At 42.1% G+C, this 23750-nt stretch overlaps 3 protein-coding genes across 12 annotated transcripts in view; 2 read left to right on the forward strand and 1 right to left on the reverse strand.

The window, feature by feature from the left end:
- Positions 1–5698, forward strand: part of GSR (glutathione-disulfide reductase) — a 35331-nt gene extending 29633 nt beyond the window's left edge. Inside the window, exons 10-13 of one of the 2 annotated variants that reach the window (XM_059685481.1) lie at positions 451–562; positions 1820–1951; positions 2705–2877; positions 5395–5698. In XM_059685481.1, coding sequence (XP_059541464.1) covers positions 451–562; positions 1820–1951; positions 2705–2877; positions 5395–5544 — 567 coding nt within the window. In that variant the 3' untranslated portion in view covers positions 5545–5698. The remainder of the gene's footprint in view (positions 1–450; positions 563–1819; positions 1952–2704; positions 2878–5394) is intronic. The other variant, XM_059685482.1, reaches the window with a different exon arrangement.
- A 4806-nt stretch (positions 5699–10504) lies between these two features.
- LOC132226797 (caspase activity and apoptosis inhibitor 1-like) lies at positions 10505–12273 on the reverse strand. Its single transcript, XM_059681226.1, has one exon. The coding sequence runs from the start codon at positions 12271–12273 to the stop codon at positions 11380–11382; it is 894 nt and encodes a 297-aa protein (XP_059537209.1). The 3' UTR covers positions 10505–11379.
- Positions 12274–16485: 4212 nt separating this feature from the next.
- The window catches only part of GTF2E2 (general transcription factor IIE subunit 2), a 96698-nt gene continuing 89433 nt past the window's right edge, over positions 16486–23750 (forward strand). For 7 of the 9 annotated variants that reach the window (XM_059685486.1, XM_059685491.1, XM_059685490.1 and 4 more), the window contains exon 1: positions 18977–19149. In XM_059685486.1, the coding sequence (XP_059541469.1) occupies positions 18981–19149 (169 nt within the window). In that variant the 5' untranslated portion in view covers positions 18977–18980. Of the gene's footprint in view, positions 16658–18976; positions 19150–23750 lie in introns of those variants that run through there. The other 2 variants (XM_059685492.1, XM_059685493.1) reach the window with 2 other exon arrangements.

Genomic DNA, 23750 nt, shown 5'->3' on the forward strand with positions numbered 1-23750 from the left:
GCTTGGATTTTTAAAGATAAAATGGTAAGCTTCAAACAGCTCTGCTTTTGATGACTGCTTCGGGCCGAGCCCCGCTAAGGTTCGAGCTAGTACACTTCAGGAGGAGTGCTGCAGGGGAGAAAGTTGGAGAGCACTGTCCTAAGTGGACTCCATGGGGAGAGCAAGTAACATGTCTGCTAGTTGAATGATTCCGTTTCATTTTACCTGGCCAAGTGGGTTGTTCATTGCAAAGTCAAAACCTGTTAAAATACCTCAAAATTAGATAAAATATTTCCTTTTTAAATTAAGCAAAAGATACGAAGCACTCTAGTTTGCAAAGATGTTTCTCATCTTGTGGTTCTCAGAGATTCAGGCTAAAGCGGTGCCTAAAATGAGGTGGATCCGAGATTTGATCTGCCATTTTTTTGTAGATAGACCAAATATTTACATCATGTGTATTCGCAATTGTAGGGGATTCAGACTGACGCCAAAGGTCACATCATCGTAGATGAATTCCAGAATACTAATGTAAAAGGCATCTACGCAGTTGGGGATGTGTGTGGAAAGGCTCTTCTTACTCCAGGTAACGTTTCTTCTTTTCTCGGGTAAGGGAGGCTCTGTGTCTTGTGTAAAACAGCTTTGCTGTTCACAGTCAAATCAGCTTAAGCAAAGCCAAAGGATGACATGTTATATGATCAAAATGATAAAAAATGTATTGAAATAGATGTTGGTTGGGTGCCTGACATTTTATGAACAATACTCATTTTTGGTTTAAAAGCCCAGCCAGCATGGCTCAGTGGTTGAGCATCGACCTATGAACCAGGAAGTCATGGTTCGATTCCAGGTCAGAGCACATGCCTGGGTTGCGGGCTTGATCCCCAGTGTAGGGTGTGCAGGAGGCAGCCAATCAATGATTCTCTGTCATCATTGATGTTTCTATCTCCCTCTCCCTCTCCCTTCCTCTTTGAAATCAATAAAAATATATTTAAAATAAACAAAAATGCTTAGTGAAGACTGACATTTTTATATCGATGATAACAGTCATCCTCTGAAGAACGCTGAAAGTGAGAATCTGGGTTGTGTGTGGTTGACTTTGGGAAGAAGTAATTTAGGGTGGCACTCTTATATGACTATTTAGTCTTGATACAACCAAGACTGACCCCATCCTCTGAATCTGTACTGCAACCTGCTTCCTGAGCTAACTGGCACCTTTTCAAGCCCTTTGTCCCACTTCTACCTATTAGCACCACTCCATCCGCTTTCACTCCATTCCCCCTCTGGGACCTCACCAGCCATTCCAAAATGGCCCTGGGTCTTACCTCAGAACGGAAATGGTTGTCGGTTCCATGCCCAGGTTGCCCGGGCAGTTGGTCGATGTTCCACTCTCTATCCCTCTCCCTTCCTCTCTCTCTAAAGATCAATGAAAAAAATAGATAGGTTGGTAGATAGATAAATAAATAATTTTAAAAATAGATGTTAAAATATTAGTGTGAATTGAATATGGTTATAAAGTAGAGCTGAAGATGCTCAAAACAAATATAGTTTGCTCTATAAATATTGTATCACAAAACTAATATCCTCATTAAGTAGGTGACTACCAAATGACTGGGAACCTGTAAACGTGTCTTTTTTTTTTTTTTGGTCATAATAAGCCCTTGATTTTGAATTGTTAACTAAAGCGTTGATATGTCTTCGTCATACTGAACTAGATAGTATAGTGAGCATTGGTATAAAGCTTTGTCAGAACTAGCATGTTAAGCAAGATGAGCAAATGTTAGAACAGCTCTGCTATGTTAGAATGAGCAATAAACTAACCACTGATTTTAAAATACCTTTGCAGTTGCCATCGCTGCTGGCCGAAAACTTGCCCACAGACTTTTTGAATGCAAAGAAGATTCCAAATTAGACTATGACAACATCCCCACGGTGGTCTTCAGCCACCCCCCTATTGGCACAGTGGGCCTCACGGAAGGTAGGTATTTAAAAAGGAAGGTCATTTACGGTTTCCTGCCTTCTACCCTTAACTTTAAACTAGGTGCCTGTCAGCTGACCAAGTCTACTCAGCCCCCCAGCTTACAGGCCTTTTGTTAGCCTCTTGTCACAGTTCCAGTTTCCTCCCCGACGACTGCCACTTTGAGAGTACAGTTCCTTTTCCTCACACCACCCTGTCAACCTCTTTGTTTTTTTGTTTTTGAACTAATTACAAATATAAAGAAAAAGGATAAAATAGTATAGAGGACTCTTTAATACCCTTAACATTTTTACTTTATCAATTTCTTTCCACACACACACACACACACACACACACACACACACTTCAGGATCTCTTTCCCAAAAGCAGGTCATCCCCTTACAGAAGTACAGTGCAATTTTCAACAAGAAAATTTACATTCATATGCTATTACCTCAATTTTAGACCTTATCCTGATTTAGCCAGTTATCTCAAATCATGCCATTTTTAACATTTTTTTCCTCTCAAGTCCAGCATTCAGTCGAGGATAATGCATTTAGTTCTTATACCTCTTTGGTCTCCTTTAACCGAGAGACAAAATTCCTGTCTTTTATCTTTCACGACATCAACATTTATTTTGTAGACTATCACTCATTGTGGTTTTGTTTGGCATTTCTTCATGATTGGATGGAAGTTATGTATTTCTTGCTCTCTTTGATGGGTCAGTGGAATTGTTTAGTTTTTGATAATGCTTTTCCCCCCTGTACATTATAGATGAGGCCATTTCTAAATATGGAAAAGAAAATGTGAAGACCTATTCAACCACCTTTACCCCAATGTATCATGCGGTTACCAAAAGGAAAACAAAGTGTGTGATGAAAATGATTTGTGCTAACAAAGAGGAGAAGGTATGGGAAATTCCCAGTAAGCTAAAGAGTGACTTTAAGGTTGGCAAGGATGGGGGCATTTTGGTGGGGTGGGGGGGAAGGAGACCAAGTAATTAAGCCTTCTCTGATTCAACTGGTGTGGACCCACTTTTATCTGTCTGTCTGTATATTCAGGTTCTTCATAATGTTTTATTTAGAAAAAAGGGTCCACCACCAACATTAGGGGAAAGGTTGAAAACCACAGAAGACTCCCTGTCACGGGCCAATAGACCAGAATAGATAGGAAACTCAAATATATTGTTAAATGTAAGAATTTAATGCAAGATAAACTTAATATAACCAATCAGTGATGTAGAGGAAGTTTAATTAGTAAAATTATCTATTTTTGGTTTAACTTTTTGAGGAACTACCAAACTGTTTTCCAAAGTGGCTGCCATTTTACATTCCCCTCAGCCATGTATGAGGGTTCCAATTCCTCCACACCCTGGACAGCACTTGTTATTATCATTTTTATTATAGCCATCCTAGTGGATACAAAGTGGTAGCTTACTGTGGTTTTGGTTTGAATTTGAACAGGTTGTTTTTTTAAATATATTTTTATTGATTTCAGAGATGAAGTGGGGGGAGAGAGAGAGAAAGAGAGAGAGACAGACAGAGACATGAATGATGAGAGAATCATTGAACAGCTGTTTCCCACACACCCCCTACTGGGAATCAAGCCCGCACCTGGGCATGTGCCTTGACCAGGAATCAAACTGTGACTTCCTGGTTCATAGGTCAACATTCAACCACTGAGCCACGCTGGCGGGGCTGAACAGGTTTTTTGTTTTTTGGGTTTTTTTGTTGATTTTTTACAGAGAGGAAGGGAGAGAGATAGAGAGTCAGAAACATCGATGAGAGAGAAGCATCGATCAGCCGCCTCCTGCACACCCCCCACCAGGGATGTGCCTGCAAGTAAGGTACATGCCCTTGACCGGAATCGAACCCGGACCCTTCAGTCCCCAGGCCGACGCTCCATCCAGTGAGCCAAACCAGTCAGGGCAGAACAGGTTTTTTTAAAACAGAATTTTTGAAGTAGGTTTTGTTTTGGTATTAGAGCCTATTGGACTTTTCTACAAATTAAATTAAATATTGAAATGCAACTTAGCAATATGTTTTGGGAACATGGCTCCACAAGGGACAGTGGTCATAAAACATGGCCCCTGGTTTACAAAAGTCAAGGTCACTGCGGACTGGCAATGCAGAGAATCAGACCAAAGGGAAGAAAGGAAGTGGGTTGGCAGCAAAATGAAGGTCGCTGTTTCTTGACCTTGAATGTGCCTCAGTAGCTTAAGCTTTCCAGATGTTCAATCAGCAGGGCCCCTCACTTATCATATCTGTTATTCATACCTTTTATTATTCATTCTTTTGATAAACATTACCAGACAGTCTAATAAAGACTAAGAACTGGGTCCTAGCTGGTTTGGCTCAGTAGATAGAGCGTTGGCCTGCAGAATGAAAGGTCCCAGGTTCAATTCTGGTCAAAGGCACATGCCTGGGTTGGGGGCTCGATCCCCAGTAGGTGGCGTGCAGGAGGCAGCCAATCAATGATCCTCTCTCATTGATGTAGCTATCTCTCTCTCCCTCTCTGAACTCAATAAAAATATATTTTTTAAAAAAGACTAAGAACTGATATATGGAGAGGAATAATGTGAAGTTCCTGCCATCATCAGAAACTCTGGTGTTACAAATTCAATTTAGATTACAATATTTAAAAATCTTCTCTATAGTGCATATATAATACATGATTTGGGATTTTTTTGTTTGCTTTAAGTTGAGATATACTTTTTATTAATTGTAAAAAGCACATAACATAAAATTTACCATCTTAACCATTTTTAAGTGTACCATTCAGTAACAGTAAGTATATTCTTGATTTCTTTTTAAACAAAATATTTTTGTGGCTAAATGTTAGGTTCTCTAACTTCGTTTTTCAATGGAGTGGTTACCCTAAAAGTATTTGCTGAAAGTAAACATTAAACTCATAGTTTGAAAATATAGTGAGAAACCTCACTGGAAATGGTGAGTTGAAACAAATGGCTCTTTATAGTCCTTTGTTCAGTCATCCAACATTATGGACTGAGTGCCTCCTAAGGGCCATGTTTGTGCTTGGCCATAGGGATAGAGCGGGGAACGCAAGCAGATAGGGGCCCCTTCACCTGGATAAGATGGACTGCAACTGTCCGGTCCCCAAACAAAAATAGAACATTGCAGTTGTGATAGAACCATGGTGGGGAATTATTGGTAGTGAGAGATCATTTAGTGATAGTTTAACTTGGTAGGGAAAGATGAATAGCTATTTAAAGAATAAATGGGCTTTAACCCTTCAAAGAGGAGAGGGAAGATTGTCCAGACAGTGAACAATTTGTGCAAAGGCGAGAGCACGTGTGAGTGCTCGGGAGAGAGGGAGGGCTGTGTGAGGTGGGCTGTGGAGGGATGTTGAGGCAGCACCACGCAGGGCCTGTGGGCTGTGTCATTAGAGATGTAAGTTTTTTAGAGGTTTTTAAATAGCAGGTATCTTTCTCTTTTGTTTCCCAGGTGGTTGGGATCCATATGCAAGGAATTGGGTGTGATGAAATGCTGCAGGGGTTTGCTGTTGCAGTCAAAATGGGAGCCACAAAAGCCGACTTTGACAACACGGTTGCCATTCACCCTACCTCTTCGGAAGAACTGGTTACACTTCGTTGAGAACTCAGAGACTCGTGTGGCTGGCAGTTGGACCAGTAGACCTTCTGAAATGAACCAAATAATCACATTTACTTAAACTGTTTCTATTTTATGTATTCCTTTATTATATCCAGGATCTCCTGAGAGTGGAAAATTTCAATAAAAAATAAAATGTCTTTATGTGATTGGCAATTTGTTTTGTTATCTAAGATTGATTTTCATTTGATTGCTTCTCACAATAATTAATAAGTTTTTTATTAACAGCTCTGTTAGCTGGTTTTGTTTTTGTTTCAGCCTCTTCCCAAGTGTAAATCTATATGAACCGCAATTAAAAATGTACTTGAATGCATATAGCTTACCACTTTTTAAGAAATATGTATTTATTAATTTTAGAGAGAATAAGGGATGGAGGGAGAGGGAGAGAGAAAGAGAGAGAGAGAGAAAAACATTGATGTGAAAGAGAAACATTGATTGGTTGATTTCCAAGCACACACCAATTAGGACCCAACCTGTACTCTGACCGGGAACCAAGTCGGCAACCTTTTGGTGCACAGGATGGTGCCCAACCAACTGAACCACACTGGCCAGAGCTGGCTTGCCACTTTTTATAGAGGAAGATAACAGCAGCTGTTCACATTTAAGTAATGTAAGTGCACAGAATGTTTTGTTGTTCTTGAAGCCTGTCCTGTGTTCTGCATGTTACAAAACTCCTTCAAGGATGTGACTTTTCTCTAACACAAGAGGCCTGTCTTCCTCATTTTACTCTTTCTTTTGTTTTAAATGGTTTAAAATTATTTGTCACTTTTATGAGATTAAATACATCAAACTTAGGAAAGACTTGAGGAGGTTAGTCACATAATGAAGGAACATTTTTTAAAAATATATTTTATTTTTTACAGAAAGAAAGGGAGAGGGATACAGAGTTAGAAACATCCATCAGCTGCCTCCTGCATATCTCCTACTGGGGATGTGCCCGCAACCCAGGTACATGCCCTTGACCGGAATCGAACCTGGGACCCTTGAGTCCGCAGGCCGATGCTCTATCCGCTGATCCAAACCGGTTAGGGCTGGAGGAACATTTTAGAAGTGATTCCAGGAGAGGGACTCAGACACTTCAAAAGTATTTGCTGAGAGTTCATAGTTCTGTGAAAGATTTCAGTTTTTATATGTGTTCTTGTCATTTTATTTTTTTCTAAAACAATTTCCAAAAATTTGAAAATAAAATCAGTCTTATAAAATTTATTGTAATGAATGTATGAGCCACAGTTCATTTTCTAAGAACATTTCACATTTGGAGGATCAGATGCCAAAACTGAGCCTACCTTACAAAGGCCTAACGCCTTATGGGAGTGAAAAGAGATTTCACTTTTATAAAGACCAGAGTTTTAAAAGAAGCATTGACTAAATGTGATGGTTGAGTTGGAAGAACAGTCTAGAAATCGCAGGTTTTGAGCATTTTATTTCCATTAGCCTTTACCAGCTAGGTAAGTTCCATTTCCCCACAGCTTTCGTTAGTAACAGTGCTGCTGACTTCTTTGATTAAGCTTTTCCTGAGTGTCTTTCTAGTTGGTGGTGGCCAGGTTGCTGCACTGACGTTAGGTAGGTCCAATGTCAATGAAAGAAGGTTGCCCCCTTAGTAACTAGGTAATGTGCTGATTGCAGCAAGAAAATAGGGTCTAAAATCCTAGACACGAACCAGACCGACACAGCCACTCCCCCCTCTTGTCCACCAGCCTGGAGAGTGGGCCAGGGCTCTGGGCTTCGCTGACCTGGTGGGTTTCTCGCAATGCCCCGACACCCAAACTTTGGATGTGACTCGGTAAAGAAAAGAGGAGGGCCCAGTAGTCACTTCTCGTATGTATGTATGTATGTATGTATGTATGTATGTATGTATGTATTCTGTCTCAGGTATCCTCTGTACTGTCTGTTTCTACAGGAAACCAACGTGAAATAATGTTTTCCAAGTAGTGGACTTCGTTCTCATCAGCAAAGCCTGTGTCAGCTGCGAGGTGTTCTGGCCTAACGGCGTCAGGGCACCAAGCGCAGGGGAAAGTCGGGACATTCAGAACAACACTGTGCAACATCTGCCACACTAGATGCTTCGTAGATAGTTACTGAAGGTGATACCTGGTAGTTGCTTGCAAGTAACCATATAGCCTAGGTAGAAGAAGCGAGAAAATTCTACACAAATAACTGCAATTCAAAGTAATGTGGTAAGCACAGGGTGACCAGGTGATTTGTGGGCTAAAATGGGACACTTTGGGGAGTGAAAGGGGGCATAGTAAGTAATTGGAACAAAAGGCACAAATCTGTACTGCTGCAGAAAAAGGGGACGGTGCCTCCCTAGTTATTTGAGAGGTGGACGTATACATGTTCACAAGAGGCAGCAAGTGCTCTTCTGCTGGGGAAAGGGCTGCGAGAAAGCTTATTTAGGATTTGGAATTTGGGGATGGCGGAGGAGGCTAGGGCACGTGGCAGGTGCAGTGAGACAGGTGGGCAGAGTGTACGTAGGAAACAACAGAGTTCATTCGGTGTGGGTGGAGCATAGCGTGTGTGTGTGTTTTATGTGGAAGGTTCTTCCCCACTTGTTTACCTGCTGATGCAGTGATGTGTTGCTGCATAGCCAACTACCTGAAGACCCGGGGGGCTTTAAACAGAAGCCACTTTATTATTCTGTATCTTATGATTTTTGAGGATCAGGAATTGAAGCCAAACTCAGCAAGCAAGGATGACTCTTCTGTTGGTATTGATGGAGCACTTGGGACTATTCAACTGGTAGATGGACTGGTCTAGAAAGTCTAAAACGGAGTCTTTCATATGACACACTTAGGCGAGGATGACTGGAAGGCTGGCCTCAGCTGAGACTGTCCACCGGAGTTCCTACATGTGGCTTTCCAGCATTGCGGTCTCAGGTAATGGACATAGATGGGACGCTGACCAGGGCTCCCACAGATGGTTCCAGGGTTCCCAGCAGATGCTGCAAGCCTTATGACCTAACCTCAGAAGTTCTAGAACATCACTTCTGCCACATGTTATTGGTTAAACAAGTCACGAAGGCCAGCCTAGATTTAAACAGAAATTAATGGGAATTTGTCTCTCAGGAGGAGGGTTGGTAAAGAATTTGGGGCTATCTTTAATCACACACGCCTGGAAATCTACTTATTTTACAAGACTTGACTAAAACCACCTTTGTGAAGACTTCTTTAATAATTTTAAAATATATTTTATTTTCTACAGAGAGGAAAGGAGAGGGATAGAGTTAGAAACATCGATGAAAGAGAAGCATCGATCAGCTGCCTCCTGCACACTCCCCACTGGGGATGTGCCCCCAACCAAGGTACATGCCCTTGACCGGAATCGAACCCAGGACCCTTGAGTCCGCAGGCCGATGCTCTATCTACTGAGCCAAACCGGTTAGGGCCTTTAATAATTTTATGTTATGTGTTCCCTAACACCTGTCTAATGCACCTTGCATATGTCATTTTATACTTCATGACAATTCCTATGCTCTCTCTGTTTGTTGAGTTTAATAGTGTGATTCTTGTACATCATGCAGCAACTTTGCAAGAGAGCAAAGGTGTGTAAATGTATGGTTTTTCACACTAATATCTATAATTCAAAAGAGCCAACATTTTAATTCTTTACGTGTTTGAAAAATGAGTAGGCATGATTTTCAGGTCTTCAAACTTCCTTTTCCATGGATCTGACTTGTATGTCGGTGAAAAGCTATTGGAGGTAGGAAAGGCCCCAAGGGAGGAGAGTTCCTTTTTTAAAAAAATATATTTTATTGATTTTTTACAGAGAGGAAAGGAGAGGGACAGAGAGTTAGAAACATCGATGAGAGAGAAACACCGATCAGCTGCCTCCTGCACACTCGCCACTGGGGTTGTGCCCGCAACCAAGGTACATGCCCTTGACCGGAACCGAACCTGGGACCCTTGAGTCCACAGGCCGACGCTCTATCCACTGAGCCAAACCAGTTAGGGCAGGAGGAGAGTTCTTTAATGCTAGGACAGATGATAAGCAAAGCACATACTTTCGTTCCTTATTGTGGATATGGGTTAACTTGCTTTGTCGGCTATTTTGAGAATTTACGTGTCTAGTTAGTTGAGATGGATTGCCAGGTGAGGGGAGTTGAAAGGCAGTAATTATTTGATGGCAGGATGAAGTAAATTTATTTACTTCAATTTCCCTCTTCCAAACAATTATAATGTAAGAAATGAAAACACAAAATTAAGCCACCACATAAAAAATGAAGTTCTGATACATGCTACAACATGGATGAATCTTGAAAACATTACATCAAGCGAAATAAGCCAGACACAAAAAGATAAAATTTAAAATGTTTATTCCACTTACATAAAGTATCTAGAACAAGGGCAAATTCATAGAGCTAGAAAGTAGATTAAAAGTTACCCAAAGAGGAGGGAATGAAGATTTATTGCTTAATGGGTACAGAATTCTATTTGGGGTGATGAAAAATCTTGGAAATAGTGATGATGGTTGCATAATGTGAATGTAATTAATGCCACCAAGTTGTACACTTTAAAATGGTAAATTTTAGGTTCTTTTGTTACATATATTTTATCACAATAAAAGAAAATAGTAAAAAAAAAAAAAAGCCACTATATTGGAATTAATCCTGTGGTTATACTGAGTTGTGCTCTTTGAGTTGGAGGTTTTGGATTGGTCAGGACAGAAGAATGTTTTATAAAATACACAAATTGTATTTCCTTAAAGAAGCCACCACACTTTCTTCCCAAAAGTATGCAGGTGTTATAAGCATTCATGAGATAAGACATAATTGTTGTTGCATTAGTAACTTCAATCATTCTTCACATAAATTGATACTAGCCACACCCTTCTGACCTGAAATACCGAGGATGCCAATATGTAGGTGGTTTTAATTATAATAAAGGTTTATTTGAGCATCAGTGGTTGAGACTTTGTGTATATTACACAAATAACCATGTCCCTATAATTTTTTTTCAGAATGACAGTCTTTATTATTTTTAATTCATGGAATTATAGCACATCAGATCTTCAAGCAAAAACAACAGACGAACTTCTCTATGATAAAATATTCTCCACTTCCCGATAGCTTGGAATGAAAATGAAAACCTGTTCCCTTTTTAGTGAAGAAAAACACTTCAACAAAGTGTCCAATAAAAATCAAAGACCTGTCAGAATGGCTTGTCTATTGGAACTAAAGCTGGGCAGCTACTCTACATTATTAAAAACTGACTTATATTAAGTCCTTTTTTTCTTTATTAAATAAGTTTTTCTCAGACATTTCAGATCTCTAAGCCTTACAGTAAAAAATGTTACTCGGTTTTTACTAGTAAATCCACAACCATAGAAGGTATATATCTTCAAGATAATACATATTTTCAAGGTGCATATGAGCATAACTAAAATTCTTAAATTGTTAACAAATCTAGGAGCACTAATTTAATATTTCATTGCAAAATATAGGTGGTCTTAAGAGCAACATGAGTAGCCAATTTTTCTTAAGCTTTTAGGCTTGGTACCAAAATATTTAAAAATTAAGAAAAAAATTACCATGACTCTGCTAATGGCTTTTCAGATATTAATCTGCAGACAAGCTAAAATACTTATCTAACAAAGTATCCAATTATCTAACAATATTTGTCATGAACTCATAAAACAATAACACATGCATAATATAAAAGTAACATCAACAAAAATAGCCATAGGTATTGTAGGTCCAGATTGAGTTTGTCTGACAAGGGTTACATGAGAAATATCAGGTAAGACCCAAATAAATTTCAGATACAAAGTCCTATCATGTGGCTTTGTTCAAACACACCTAAAATTCAGGTTCAAATTAAATAACTAGGCTGGCTTTTTTCTATCACCAGCTTTCATCAGGGCTTTAATGGCTCTTGCCCTCATCTCAAGTTCTAGCAGCTCCAGCTGCTGTGCAGAAGGCTGAACATCTTCTGGTGGAGGAACCGTGAGGGTAGCTGCTTTGGGCTCCTTTGGGCTCGACTCTGCCAGGCCCAGAATCTCATTCACACTTTTCTCAATGTCCTTCTCCAGATCATCCATCTGACCAGCCTCACTCTGGACTGTGTGTTCTGGGACCTCAGGAGCAGCTGTCTCTTCGTCGCATGGGCCTTCTATGTCGCCGTCATAAGCATCTGCGTGTATACTGAGAACATCGCTATCTTCCCCTTTGCCTTGTTTTAATTCCAGACCTTCAGGTTGCTTGTTCTCTTTCAGGGATGAAGAAGAATCTATACAGATGTCTTGTTGACTGACTAAATCAGATCCCTTCTTCGAGCCATCATCTGCCTCCTCTCCCATATCAGCGTCCATACCATTGCCACCCTCAAGAATCTTCAATATTTTTTTTTCAGATAGGAGTTCTAACTGTTCTTGGCATAACTTTCTAATTTCTCCTACTGAACAGTTCTTTAGCACGTCAGGCAGCATTTTCTGTAACGTCTTCTCGCCGATGATACAGAAGCACTGCTGAAGCATTTCTTTTTTGTCTGATATGTAGAAACTAAGTGGTTTTAATGACACAGTCAGGTCCAGACCACCACCTTCAAGATCACTGTGCTCTGCCAAGAATAATTCTTTTTCCAAAGTTGGTAAGAGATATTTGGCTTCCTGCTGTGCCGAGCCCGGCACCCCGGAGGCCAAGTCCCTGCTCCACCACTTCCAGTGCTCACTGCGCTCCAGGCGGCTCCTTCTGCACCGCTTTTCCTGGGAAGACTTCATGATGCTTGAGCTGGAAAGCCCACCGTCTCTGAAGCCACCACCTAAACCTCACCCTGGCCGCCGGGGCGGGTGCCGGAGTCACAATCTGTCCCTATAAAATTTATAAATAGTTATGTCCCACACCTCAGAGTGGGATATTTTTCCTATGCCTTCCCTAATCCCTAGTTAGAGGTTGCCTCAGAAGCAATCCAGATGGGGTCTATATTGTGTAACAAGGATGAGAAGGCAGAATGAAAATATGTATTTAATCCCAAATTGTTGGGGTCCAGCCCCAGCAGGTCCAGGGGTTCCCAAAGGTGTGGACGGCGTCGGCAAAGAAGGAAGGAATGAGACGGAGGCAGTGTTCAGTTGATCATCATAGCCAGGTTCTCTAGCCAGGTTCTCCAGCCAAGTTCTGTGTGTTATTGTCTTGTTACATCTGTATTTATACCAGTTGATTTTAATCCTATCAATTTCTATTCCAAAGGTCAGGGCATTTCTTATCTCCATTCCAGGGAGTAAAGATTATGTAGCTTAAGCGTGATTGTTCATAGTTAAAGTGATTAACTACCCGCCTGGCACTTAGTTAAGGGGTTTTATTCCCTCCTTAACTTCAGGGAAAAATCCCTACCTGGGGAAACAACCTTTCTCGGAGAGGTGACCTTGGTTAAAATACATAACACCAAGAAGGGGAGCAAACATATTAAGAACAGTATGCCATATATGCCAGGTCCCTTGAAACATATGCTGTGCAGATGTTTCTTCCAGGCAGCAACTGTGTCAAGCAGCAAGGATGGACCGGCTTCTGGCACCAAATCTTGAATTTTCTGAAATCAAGCTAATTAGGGTTGATGAGGGGAAGGTTTCAAGTTGGGCAATGATAATAACAGCTAATAGTTGGGTAAATGATGGGCAACAGAGATTGGGGAGTTTGGATTATAAATAACATTCTAATATTGGCATTAGAAGGCTTAACTGTCCAATATCTGTTTCAACTAGCTGAGATGAGACAAGACATTGAAATAAAGGAATAATTGCCCTGGCCAGTGTGGCTCAGTTGGTTGAGAGCCACCCTGTGCACTGAAAGGTTGCTGGTTCAATTCCTGATCAGGGCACATTCCAGGGTTTCTGGGTCAGTCCCTAATGGATGGCATGCAGGAGGCAGCCGATCCATGTTTCTCTCTCTTTCTCCCTCTTCCTCTCTCTTAAATCAATATAAACATAAAAAAGGAAGAAAAAGAAAAAGAAAGAAAGAAGCCCGGCCCATGTGGCTCAATGGTTGAGCATTGATCCGTGAACCAGAAGGTCTCCGTTCAATTCCCGGTTAGGGCACATGCCCGGGTTACAGGCTCCATCCCCAGTGGCGGGTGGGGAGATGCAGGAGGCAGCTGATTGATGATTCTCTGTCATCACTGATGTTTCTTTTTCTCTCTCCCTTCCTCTCTCTGAAATCAATAAAAATATATATTTTTTAAAAGAAGTAAAGGAATAATTGTGAGCTATTGGTTAAAGTACTTAAACAAGGAGGCCATTGGACTGTGGTGGCTCTAATGCCTGGTAGCTTACATAAGCAAACTGAAACCTAAGCCAGAGTCAATACACTTGAATTTGAGAAAATGAAATTTAAGAACTACTAATCACAACCTACCAACTAGGCTTCCCTAATAAGGCAATGGCTTGAGCTATAGCCAATCAAATGCTTTCTTTGATTTGCTACAGAGTCTTAGCTATAAACACCTTCCCCTGTTGGTGGAGTATTCCTAACCTTTTTTGGTTTGGGCCTACTTGATTTTAATCTATTTTTATGCAAATAAACTTCAAATCTTTGATGTATCTCAGTCTATTTTTTAATAATTCATTGAGTGCTTTCCATGTGTAGACCTAGTTAAAAGCATTATTCTCTAATTGCTAGGCTCTATTCTCACGTGACTAGATAATGAGCATGTGTCAAAGTTTTATTTCACACAAGTGGGCAGAAAATGAAGAACACTTAAATGAGAACAGAGACTACAGAGCTTGCTATGTCAGCCACCATCACTTTGGCAGAGACTCAAAGGCAATCAGAAAGAGGGGAGGCTTTACACGTATACCTTGGAGACATTGTGGTTTCCGTTTCAGACCACTGGCGTAAAGTGAGTATGGCAATAACGTGAGTTGTAATCTTTTTGCTGATGGTGGGTCTTGGCTTCAATATGTAAAATATGCAACACCTGTGAAGTGCAAAAAAACACGAAGCACAATAAGAAAAGAAAGGGGATGCTCCTGGTATGCTGTGATTAAAGGTTGTTGGCAAGGGGAGCTGGAGGTGAAGTAACTAGAAATGGGGCATCTCTGTGATTGGTTTAGGGAGCATATTTGGTTTTCTCTTATTAGTTCTGGTGCGTGTGTTCGAGTGGGTATGTATGTGCCTAAAACAAGGAAGTTGGCAGCCTTTGAGCGAATCCTGACTATTCTGAGCTGATTGCTGCAAACGTTGTGGCTTGGTTTCTTATGTGGGTCAGAGTTTTATGATAATTTATGGTCTACCCATTGTTAATTTGTATATTAAGTCTCTTACTCTTGGTAAGGTCACCAGCAGAATGATAGAACTGATTCCACAAGGGTATGAGGAACTGGAATTTATATAGTCACTGGAGAAAAGAATGATTAACTGAAAATTGATACAATGCTGGCTCATGTTTCTTGATTTTAACCTTTGGGACTATTTTCTGTACTAGATGTTGGCTTCTTCTCCCCATTACACCTCATCAGGTTTTTACCAGTGAATATCTTGACTTACCAAGTTGTAAAACCTCGGCCCTACTGTTATTCCCAGATTTCAAGACCCCCCACAGAACCACCAGGGAGCACCGAGTCGGATGCAAAAGCATAGAGTCTTTTATTCAAGCCCGGGACTTGGTCCCCCCCTTGCCTCCATTACTGGATGCAAGAGAGAGCTCTGAGTCCCAAGGGAACAAAGAATTTATAGAGCTTGGGGTCGGGGGTGGGGGGTGGGGTGGGGGCACACTCTGACCACTGATTTGGCCCATTCTGGTTGGTTGAGTGAGGGGGGGGGGCGGCTAGTGACGCAAGGGCAGGGTGCAGCTAGGCTAGGGTCTGGTTACACAAAGACAGGGGGTGGCTAGCATACTCTTGGCCTTGGGCTCGTTTCCCCCGCTTTCCCATTGGCCGAGATAAGGGCAGGCTGAGTAACTGATACATTCTGCGGCTTTTTCTTGGAAGAGGGGTTAAGGACACAGCTATCAGTCCTGTTCTGACCTTTCACTACTAAATTGCTATTCAAAGTTAAATTTTCCTGAGAGTGTCAGAGGAACATCAACTGGGTTTATTACAAAAATCATCTAGAATGAAACCAATTTTAAAAAGCCACACAAACTTTTTGGTTTTATTTCCAAAATTTGAATAAAAAATTATGTATTGTCTCAAGCTCCACAACAGTCTAATGCAATTGTGGTAGTACAGTTATTCGCTGTGATAGTACAATTATTCCCGATGAGAAAACCAACACAGGTTGAGGAGTGACCAGTACTAAGTAATTAGACGCCAGTTACAGAGTAGTTGAGCACTGGCTATGCTGCGGCTTTGGGTTATACGTGAGGAGAGGGCAGCCACAGAACTCGTACACACTCCAATACATTGCAGCCTGTGGCCAAGGCCAATCTTTCTCGTCGCTTTATTTCTACCCCTTTATGTTACCTCTGAATTCGAAATCCTTTTCTGAGAGAGTTCACAGGTGTGGTAGTTGGGAATTCAGAAAGGGCTTCACTCCAGGATTTGCTACAGAGCCTTAGCTATGAACTGAGGCTTTGTAGCAAACTTTCTGGTTGGGCTGTCTTGAGCAAGCCATTTAGCTTCCCTAGTCTTCTTGTTTCCTCACTTGCAACAGAAAGAGCTGGAGCCATGTTCTTTGAAGTTTAGATGCCGGTAACAGGCATTTCCTGTAAAGTCACAAAAACCTGGCAGACAATAACCTGGAAAATCACGTTGCCACTTGCGTTAAACAGATTCCAAGGCAGATCTGGTAGCTTTACATTCCTGCAAAGGAAAGATTTCCATCTTGGCGGCTGCTACTTGCCTCGCACCTGAGCCTGTTCTCTTCCAGACGCCAGCCATCTTCCCATTGCCATGGAGACCCAGAACGCTCCAGCTGGCTGATTATCCTCCCGCGGGACCCCTAGCGGAGCACGGCAGGACGCACGCGCGTTGGAGGCGGCCGGAGGCGCCGCGGTGGCTGCCGGGATTGAGGTTTGAGCAACCTGATCCGGAAGTGGTGGGCGGGGCTCCGGGCCGAGTCACTCCTCCTTCGCCGCCAGTGCACGGACCCCGGCGTGGCGGGGCAAGGCTGGGTGAGCGTTCGGGCCGGCGGGGGCGCTGACCAGGAGCTGGAAGCGGCCGCCACGCGGGCGTGAGTGGCTGGCCGAGGCGGAGGCGCGGGGAGGCGGCGTAGGTCGCGTGGGGCGGCCCTCGCTCAGGTAGGGGCTGCCGCCGCCGGGCGGGGGGCACGGGTTCCGGCCTGTTGTTCCTCCGGACGCCGCCTCCGGCGGGGCGAGCGCGGTTTTCACCCTCCGGGTGGCTGGGGCTGCCGTGCTCTGCGCGAAACACCTCAACAACCGAACAACTTCCTGGGAGCATTGTCTGAGGCCGGCGGTTTAGGGAGCAAACTTTTGGGTGGGAAGGGGGAATTCGCGGTGAGCCTGGTCCTCGCCCCCAAGTGTACCTTAGCTGGAGCTGAGCGGACCCTGTGTGTGGAGTTCGGGGAGCCACGGTGTCCCGCCAGCTAAAGGCTGTGATGTAGGTGCTCGTCCGCGGACTGTTGTTTGTTGTAAGCTGCCTTTTGGAGACCTCGTGTCTAATGGTGGTTTTCTGCAAAGCCTAAAGGTGTTCTCGAAACGACACGCCGCGGTCCATGTCTCTCCCACCTTTGGGATGTAAGCAGCCCCTTCTCAGCTTGCCGCCATTCATCGCAGGGTCCTTGGGTGCCGGTGGCACCTCGGAGGCTTAGGCAGCGACCGAAGCCCAAGAGGAGAGTGGAAAGGTTGAGAGAAGCCGAACGATGTTACGGGAAAGAACGTGGAGTCAGGAGATTGTGACTTAATGTTGGCTTCTCGGTGTCCGTGACACGTGGACACGTCAAGTCCCGGAGTGGTGGTGTTTTCAGTGTAACACGGGCAGGGCTGTGTGCCCTGTGGACCACGCATGTAAAACTCGGCCAATAGTGACGGGTCTTCTAAAGGAAGGAGGCAAAGTTGGGCGGAGCTTTCGTTGGCGATAGCCATTTGGCTTTCTGCTCTGGGCCTTTGACTGTGATCGGTGTCACACCTTTTACACACGGGACTTTACCAGCGTTTCAGGTGTGGAGTAAGGAGTCATAAAGGCCACCCAAACCGAGGACTGGATCCGGATCGGAACCTCCTGACCCCCGAATCAAGTGCCCCTTGGGCCACCATGCTGGGGAAGGCCTCGGAGCGCCTAGAGAGAAATCCTGGCCTTCAAGAAGTGTGCATTTGAGAACAGGAAAGCATTGAGCACCGGGCTTACAAGCAGTAAATAAATACCATGTGACCCAGAGTGTTTTAGCCTCGAGGCTTAACCAGTGACTCAGGTGTGGATCGTGGAGCACTGATTTAGGGAGTTAGGCTATTTGGGTTCCGGTCCAAGGACTTCCAGCTGATGTGACCTTAACCATAACTCTTCACTTCCGAGTTTACATTTTAAAAGAGTAATTAAAGTGGATACCTTTGATCTCATCGGGTCCTGAGGATCAAATGCCATAAGCACTTAGGTCTCCTTCAACTGTAAGGCTTTTTACTTAAGTTTGTGTTTAAATCATGCTTCAGAGCCTGGGTTAATCACCTGTCTTTACAAGGGGAAATAAACAGATGCTTCCTGTTTTAGGCCTGTCTCCCCTCCTTTTTTTTTTTTTTTTAAAATATATTTTATTGATTTTTTACAGAGAGGAAGGGAGAGGGATGAGTTAGAAACATCGATGAGAGAGAAACACCGATCAGCTGCCTCCTGCACACCCCCTACTGGGGATGTGCCCTCAACAGAGGTACATGCCCTTGACTGGAATCGAACCTGGGACCTTTCAGTCTGCAGGCTGACGCTCTATCCACCGAGCCAAACCGGTTAGGCTATAGACAGCATTCTTGATGTTGTTTCTAGAGCAGTGTTGTCCAATGGAATTGCAATGTAAGCTTCAAGTGTGAGTCAGACATGTAATTTACAATTTTCTAGTAGCCATGGTTTCTAAAAAATTTAGGGTAAATTAATGTTAATATTTTCCTTAATCCAGTATATCTAAAATATCACATCAGTGTAGAATCAGTCAAAAATATGTCATTAGCAGTATTATAAGTTCTGTTCTTTGTACTAAGTCTTTTCCATCTGATGTATATTTTACACTTAGAGTACATCTCAACTCTAGCCCCACTCAGTGCTCAATAGGCACATGTGGCCAGCGCCTACCAAATTGGAGAGTGCAGTTCTAGAGTTTTAGAGAACAATTCTATTTCTCTTTACTAATGCCTAGCACAGTGTTTGGCACAATAATAGGCCCTCATTAAAGATTTTTTGAGTGAATGAGTCAGTGAGTACAAATACTAGACAACTAGTAACAAGATAATTTTGTTTGGGAAGTAACTCTTGTTGAGACTTACAAATTTAGCATATAGGTTTGAGTGACTGGAATCTGTATTAAAGCTACTGACTTTTATCTTTGCAGCATTATGGATCCAAGCCTTTTGAGAGAAAGGGAGCTGTTCAAAAAACGAGCTCTTTCCACTCCTGTAGTAGAAAAACGTTCAGTACCTTCTGAGTCATCAACTTCATCATCATCGAAGAAGAAGAAGGCAAAACTAGAACATGGAGGGTCATCAGGCTCCAAACAAAATTCAGGTTAGTAAAATGGACTAGAACTGTTTAGTTTTTATTTTTCAGAAAACGGTTTAGTAATGGCAAGTTCATTTTTCAGTTCATTCATCAATTGTTAGGCACTTTAAGTAGAAAGGATAGAATGATGAGAGAATTTTTTGCTCTTAAGATGTTAAAAGTCTTGTGTTATAGTTAGAATTTAGGTTATCTTATTTTATTTTTAAAAATATATTTTTATTGATTTCAGAGAGAAAGGGAGAGGGAGAGGGAGATAGAAACATCAATGATGAGAGAGAATCATTGATCAGCTGCCTCTTGCACGCCCCACACAGAGGATTGAGCCTGCAACCTGGGCATATGTCTGGACCGGGAATCGAACCATGATCTCCTGATTCAAGGTTCAATCTCCTGATTCAACCACTGAATCATGCCAGCCAGGCAGCAAAATCCAATTTTATTTTATTTTTTTAAAATCCAATTTTAGAACATTTCCATCACCCCCAAAAGATTCCTTGTGCCCATTTGCAGTTGAGTTGTTCCTTATTTCCACCCCAGCCAACTAATAATCTACTTTCTGTCTCTGTATTTGTCTTTTCTGAATATTTCATATATGTGAAATTGGACAATATGTGGTCCTTAGTGTGGGGCTTCTTTTTTACTTAGCATCTGTTAGACTAAAGAACACTAACTTGATCATTTAATAACAACAGTATATTATGTTAATTGATTTTCATATGTTAAACCAACCTTGAATTCTTGGAAAAAATCCTTGGTCGTAGTATATAATCTTTTCATTTGTTGTAGAATTCAGTTTGCTGTATTTTGTCCGGAATTCTATCCATGTTGGAGCATGTAAGGACTTCATTCCATTTTATTGCTGAAGAGTATTCCATTATAGGGATATACCACAATTTGTTTATCCATGCACCAATTAATAGACATTTTTTTTAACTTTAAAAAAAATACATTTTTATTGGTTTCAGAGAGGAAGGGAGAGGGAGAGAGAGATAGAAACATCAATGATGAGAGAGAATCATTGATCGGCTGCCTCCTGCATGCTCCATACTAGAGATCGAGCCCGGCAACCTAGGTGTGTGCCCTTGACCGGAATTGAATCTGGGACCTTTCAGTCTGCAGGCCGATGCTCTATCCACTGAGCCAAACTAGCTAGGGCCAGTTAATAGACATTTATATTCCTTCCACTTTTTGATTACTATGAATAGTGCTGCTATGAACATTTATGGATAAGTCTTTATATGGACATCTTTTTATTTTTTCCTTGTAAAGAGACCTAAGAGTAGAATTTCTGGGTCATGTGGTAACTTTATGTTTAACTTTTTAAGGAACTACCAAAATGGTCGTGCTATTTTACATTCTCACCATTAATGTATGAAGGTTTCATTCTTTTCTTATTCTTGCCAAGACTTGTTATTCCTGTCTTTCTGATCATAGTCATTCTAGTGGATATAAAATGGTATTTTGGTTTTAATATGCAGTTCTCTAATGATTAATGATGTTGGATGTCATCTCATGTGCTTATTTGACCATTCATGTGTCTTCTTTGATGAAATGTCTGTTCACATTTTTTGCCCACTAGAAAAATATTGGATTGTTTTCTTACTATGGATTTGTAAGAGTTCTTTATTCTTTATATAATCCAGATGTAATTTCTCGATCCAATTTCTTATCACTTGTGCTCTTGGTGTCATATCTAAGAAATCTTTGCCTAACCCAAGGTCATGAAAATTTACTGTTTTCTTCTAAGAGTTTTATAATTGTTTTTTAAAAAAATATATCTTTTATTGATTTCAGAGAGGAACGGAGAGGGAGAGAGAGAGAGAAACATCCGCGCTGAGAGAGAATCATTGATCGGCTGTCTCCTGCATGCCCCCTACTGGGGATCAAACCTGTAACCCGGGCATATGCTCTGACCCAGAATTGAACCATGACCTCCTGGTTCATAGGTTGACTTTCAACCACTGAACCACACTGGCTGGCTGAATTGATTACTGTTTGGTATTGTAACCTAGTCCCTCAGACATAGAAGCATTCAATACTTATTTGTTGAGTGATTAAATAAATTACAGGGTAAGGTAGGGAAAAGTTGATAGTGTACATTATCAAATAATCTAGTTAAAGAACCTATATGCTTTCCATCTGGGGCAAGAACCCAAAATTTATTGTTTATGGAAATGTGGTTTTAACAGTGCTCAGAATAGTTCCTGACTACCAAAGTATTTTGAATACTTAGATTTCACAAGTCCTTTGAAAACTGGATATGTTACTAATGTTAGAAAATATATAAAAAATATTTTGTGGAAAAGCTATTTCAGATTGGCAGTGAGGCTTCTCTAAATTGAAAATGACAGATATTTTCACTTTATAAAGCAAATATTTTCTATTTTGTCATAATTTTCAGTAACTTCTTAATAATCTGTTAAGTTAATGTGCCACATTTAAGCTGTTATTTCCAACTTTTTGTTATTTTTAGTAATGCTATTATAAACATCTTTGTATCTTGAGCTTTTTTTTTTTTTTTTTCTTTTGAACTAATTGCTCAATAAATTTTCAGGAGTGGCATTTCTGCCCTAAAGGGATGGGCAGTAGCAAAAAAGTATTAGGGTTATCCTATATAATAAAAGCCTAATATGTTAAGTGTCTGACCATTCATTCGACCAGTTGCTATGATGCACACTACCACCAGGGGAAGACACTCCTACTGGTAGGTTAGCTTGATGCTGGGGTCCGGCCTATGGGTACTGGGCAAGATGGGCTGGACATGCCCTGGAGCCCTCCTGCGGTCCCTCATCGGCCCCGATCGTGCACCAGTGGGGTCCCTCGGCCTGGTCTGTGGGGATCGGGCCGAAACTGGCAGTTCGACATCCCCTCGGGGGTCCCAGATTTCGAGAGGGTGCAGGCCAGGCCGAGGGACTGTGCACCAGGCCTCTAGTAAAATATAATACGTGTATAGTCATTGGAATTCCAAGAAATAAAACTGCTGTTATTTCTTAACAGGTGTTGAGTGATCCTATCTTGACTTTTATTTTGCAGTGTTTTCTACATTGGGTATCTTAGTCCTTGAGAGTGTGAATATGAGAAGCAAACTGAAAGCACAAGCTCAAGAAAGGCAGTTTAGGGGGTGTTCTAGTAAGTCTTAGCTTGAAGATAACCTGACCCTTCTTAGACCTTGTATTTCAACAGTTAGTCCATGTTAAAAAAAGAAAAAAGTTTTTATTTATTTTTAGAAAGAGGAAGGAAGAAGGATAGAAAGATAGAAACATCGATAAGAGAGGAACCTCATTGATCAGCTGTCTCCTGCACACCCCCTACTGGGGATTGACCTGCAACCCGGGCATGTGCCCTGACCAGGAATTGACAGCAACCTCTTGGTTCCTGGGTTGATGCTCAACCACTGAGCCACACCGGCTGGGCAACAGTTAGTCCATTTAATAAAATTTTTATGCAAGTATACTTGTGACCTTTCTGAGTATTTTGAGATTTTTGTTACAGTAATCCTACTTTCAAAACGTGTAAGTTGTCTTCAGTAAACTAGAAAATACTGCTTTTTAATAAGTAGGGACTTTAAGTGGAAGTATTTTTGTTACCAAAATACATGTAGATGTAATACTCTTTTAAAAAAAAAAATCTTTATTGTTGAGAGTATTACAGACTAGAGGCCCGATGCAGGATATTCCTGCAAGAGTAGGCCTTCCTTTCTCCAGCTGCCAGCACTGGCTTCCCTCCTGCCGCCGGCACCCGGGACCCGGGCATCCCTCCAAAAGGGAGGCCCCGCCCACCTGCTGCAGCCTACTCGTCGGTGGCCTGGGCCTCCCTCTTTGGGGCGATCGTGGATCCCCCCATTTGATTGCCCGCCCCTGGCTGGTGGCCTGGGCCTCCCTCTGTGGGGTGATCATGGGGCAATGGCTGGGCCCCCGACCAATCGCATTCCACTGCCTTGACTGGCCTGGTGCCAGTGGGTGTCATAGCCTGGTCCTGGATGGTCGTCCTGCTGTTCTACCTTAGGTCAATTTGCATATTACACTTTTATTATATAGGATGTTCCCCTTTCCCCCCCCATTGCTCCCCTCTATTTTTTTAATTGATTTTTTGAGAGGAGGAAGGGGGAGGGAGGGATGGAGAGAAGAAGGGGGTGGGGAGAGAAACATTGATCAGTTGAGAGAGAGAGAGAAACATTGATCAGTTGCCTCTTGTATGCACCCTGATCTGGGATCGAACCCCCACAACCTGGGTATGTGCCCTGACCAGGAGTCAAACCCATGTGACCCTTTGGTGCACGGGAAGATACTCCAACCAACTGAGCCACACTGGCCAGGGCATAGTACTCTATTTTTTAGTCCACATAATTTGTTTAGATATAAGTTGCTTTGGCATCATTAGCCTTGCTTATATTTTCCAGTTCCCTTTTGCTGCTTAATATTGAATTCTAGGAATCTTTTATCTAAGTTTTTTTTAATATATTTTATTGATTTTTTTATAGGGAGGAAGGGAGAGGGATAGAGAGTTAGAAGCATCGATGAGAGAGAAACATTGGTAGGCTGCCTCCTGCACACCCCCTACTGGGGATGTGCCTGCAACCAAGGTACATGTCCTTGACCAGAATCGAA

The sequence above is a fragment of the Myotis daubentonii genome, chromosome 2, assembly GCF_963259705.1.
Source record: "Myotis daubentonii chromosome 2, mMyoDau2.1, whole genome shotgun sequence".
NCBI lineage: Eukaryota > Metazoa > Chordata > Mammalia > Chiroptera > Vespertilionidae > Myotis > Myotis daubentonii.

What these genes read in the sequence shown, in the direction of transcription:
- LOC132226797 (XM_059681226.1), bottom strand. Translation starts at nt 12,273, where the DNA reads ATGAAGTCTTCCCAGGAAAAGCGGTGCAGAAGGAGCCGCCTGGAGCGC.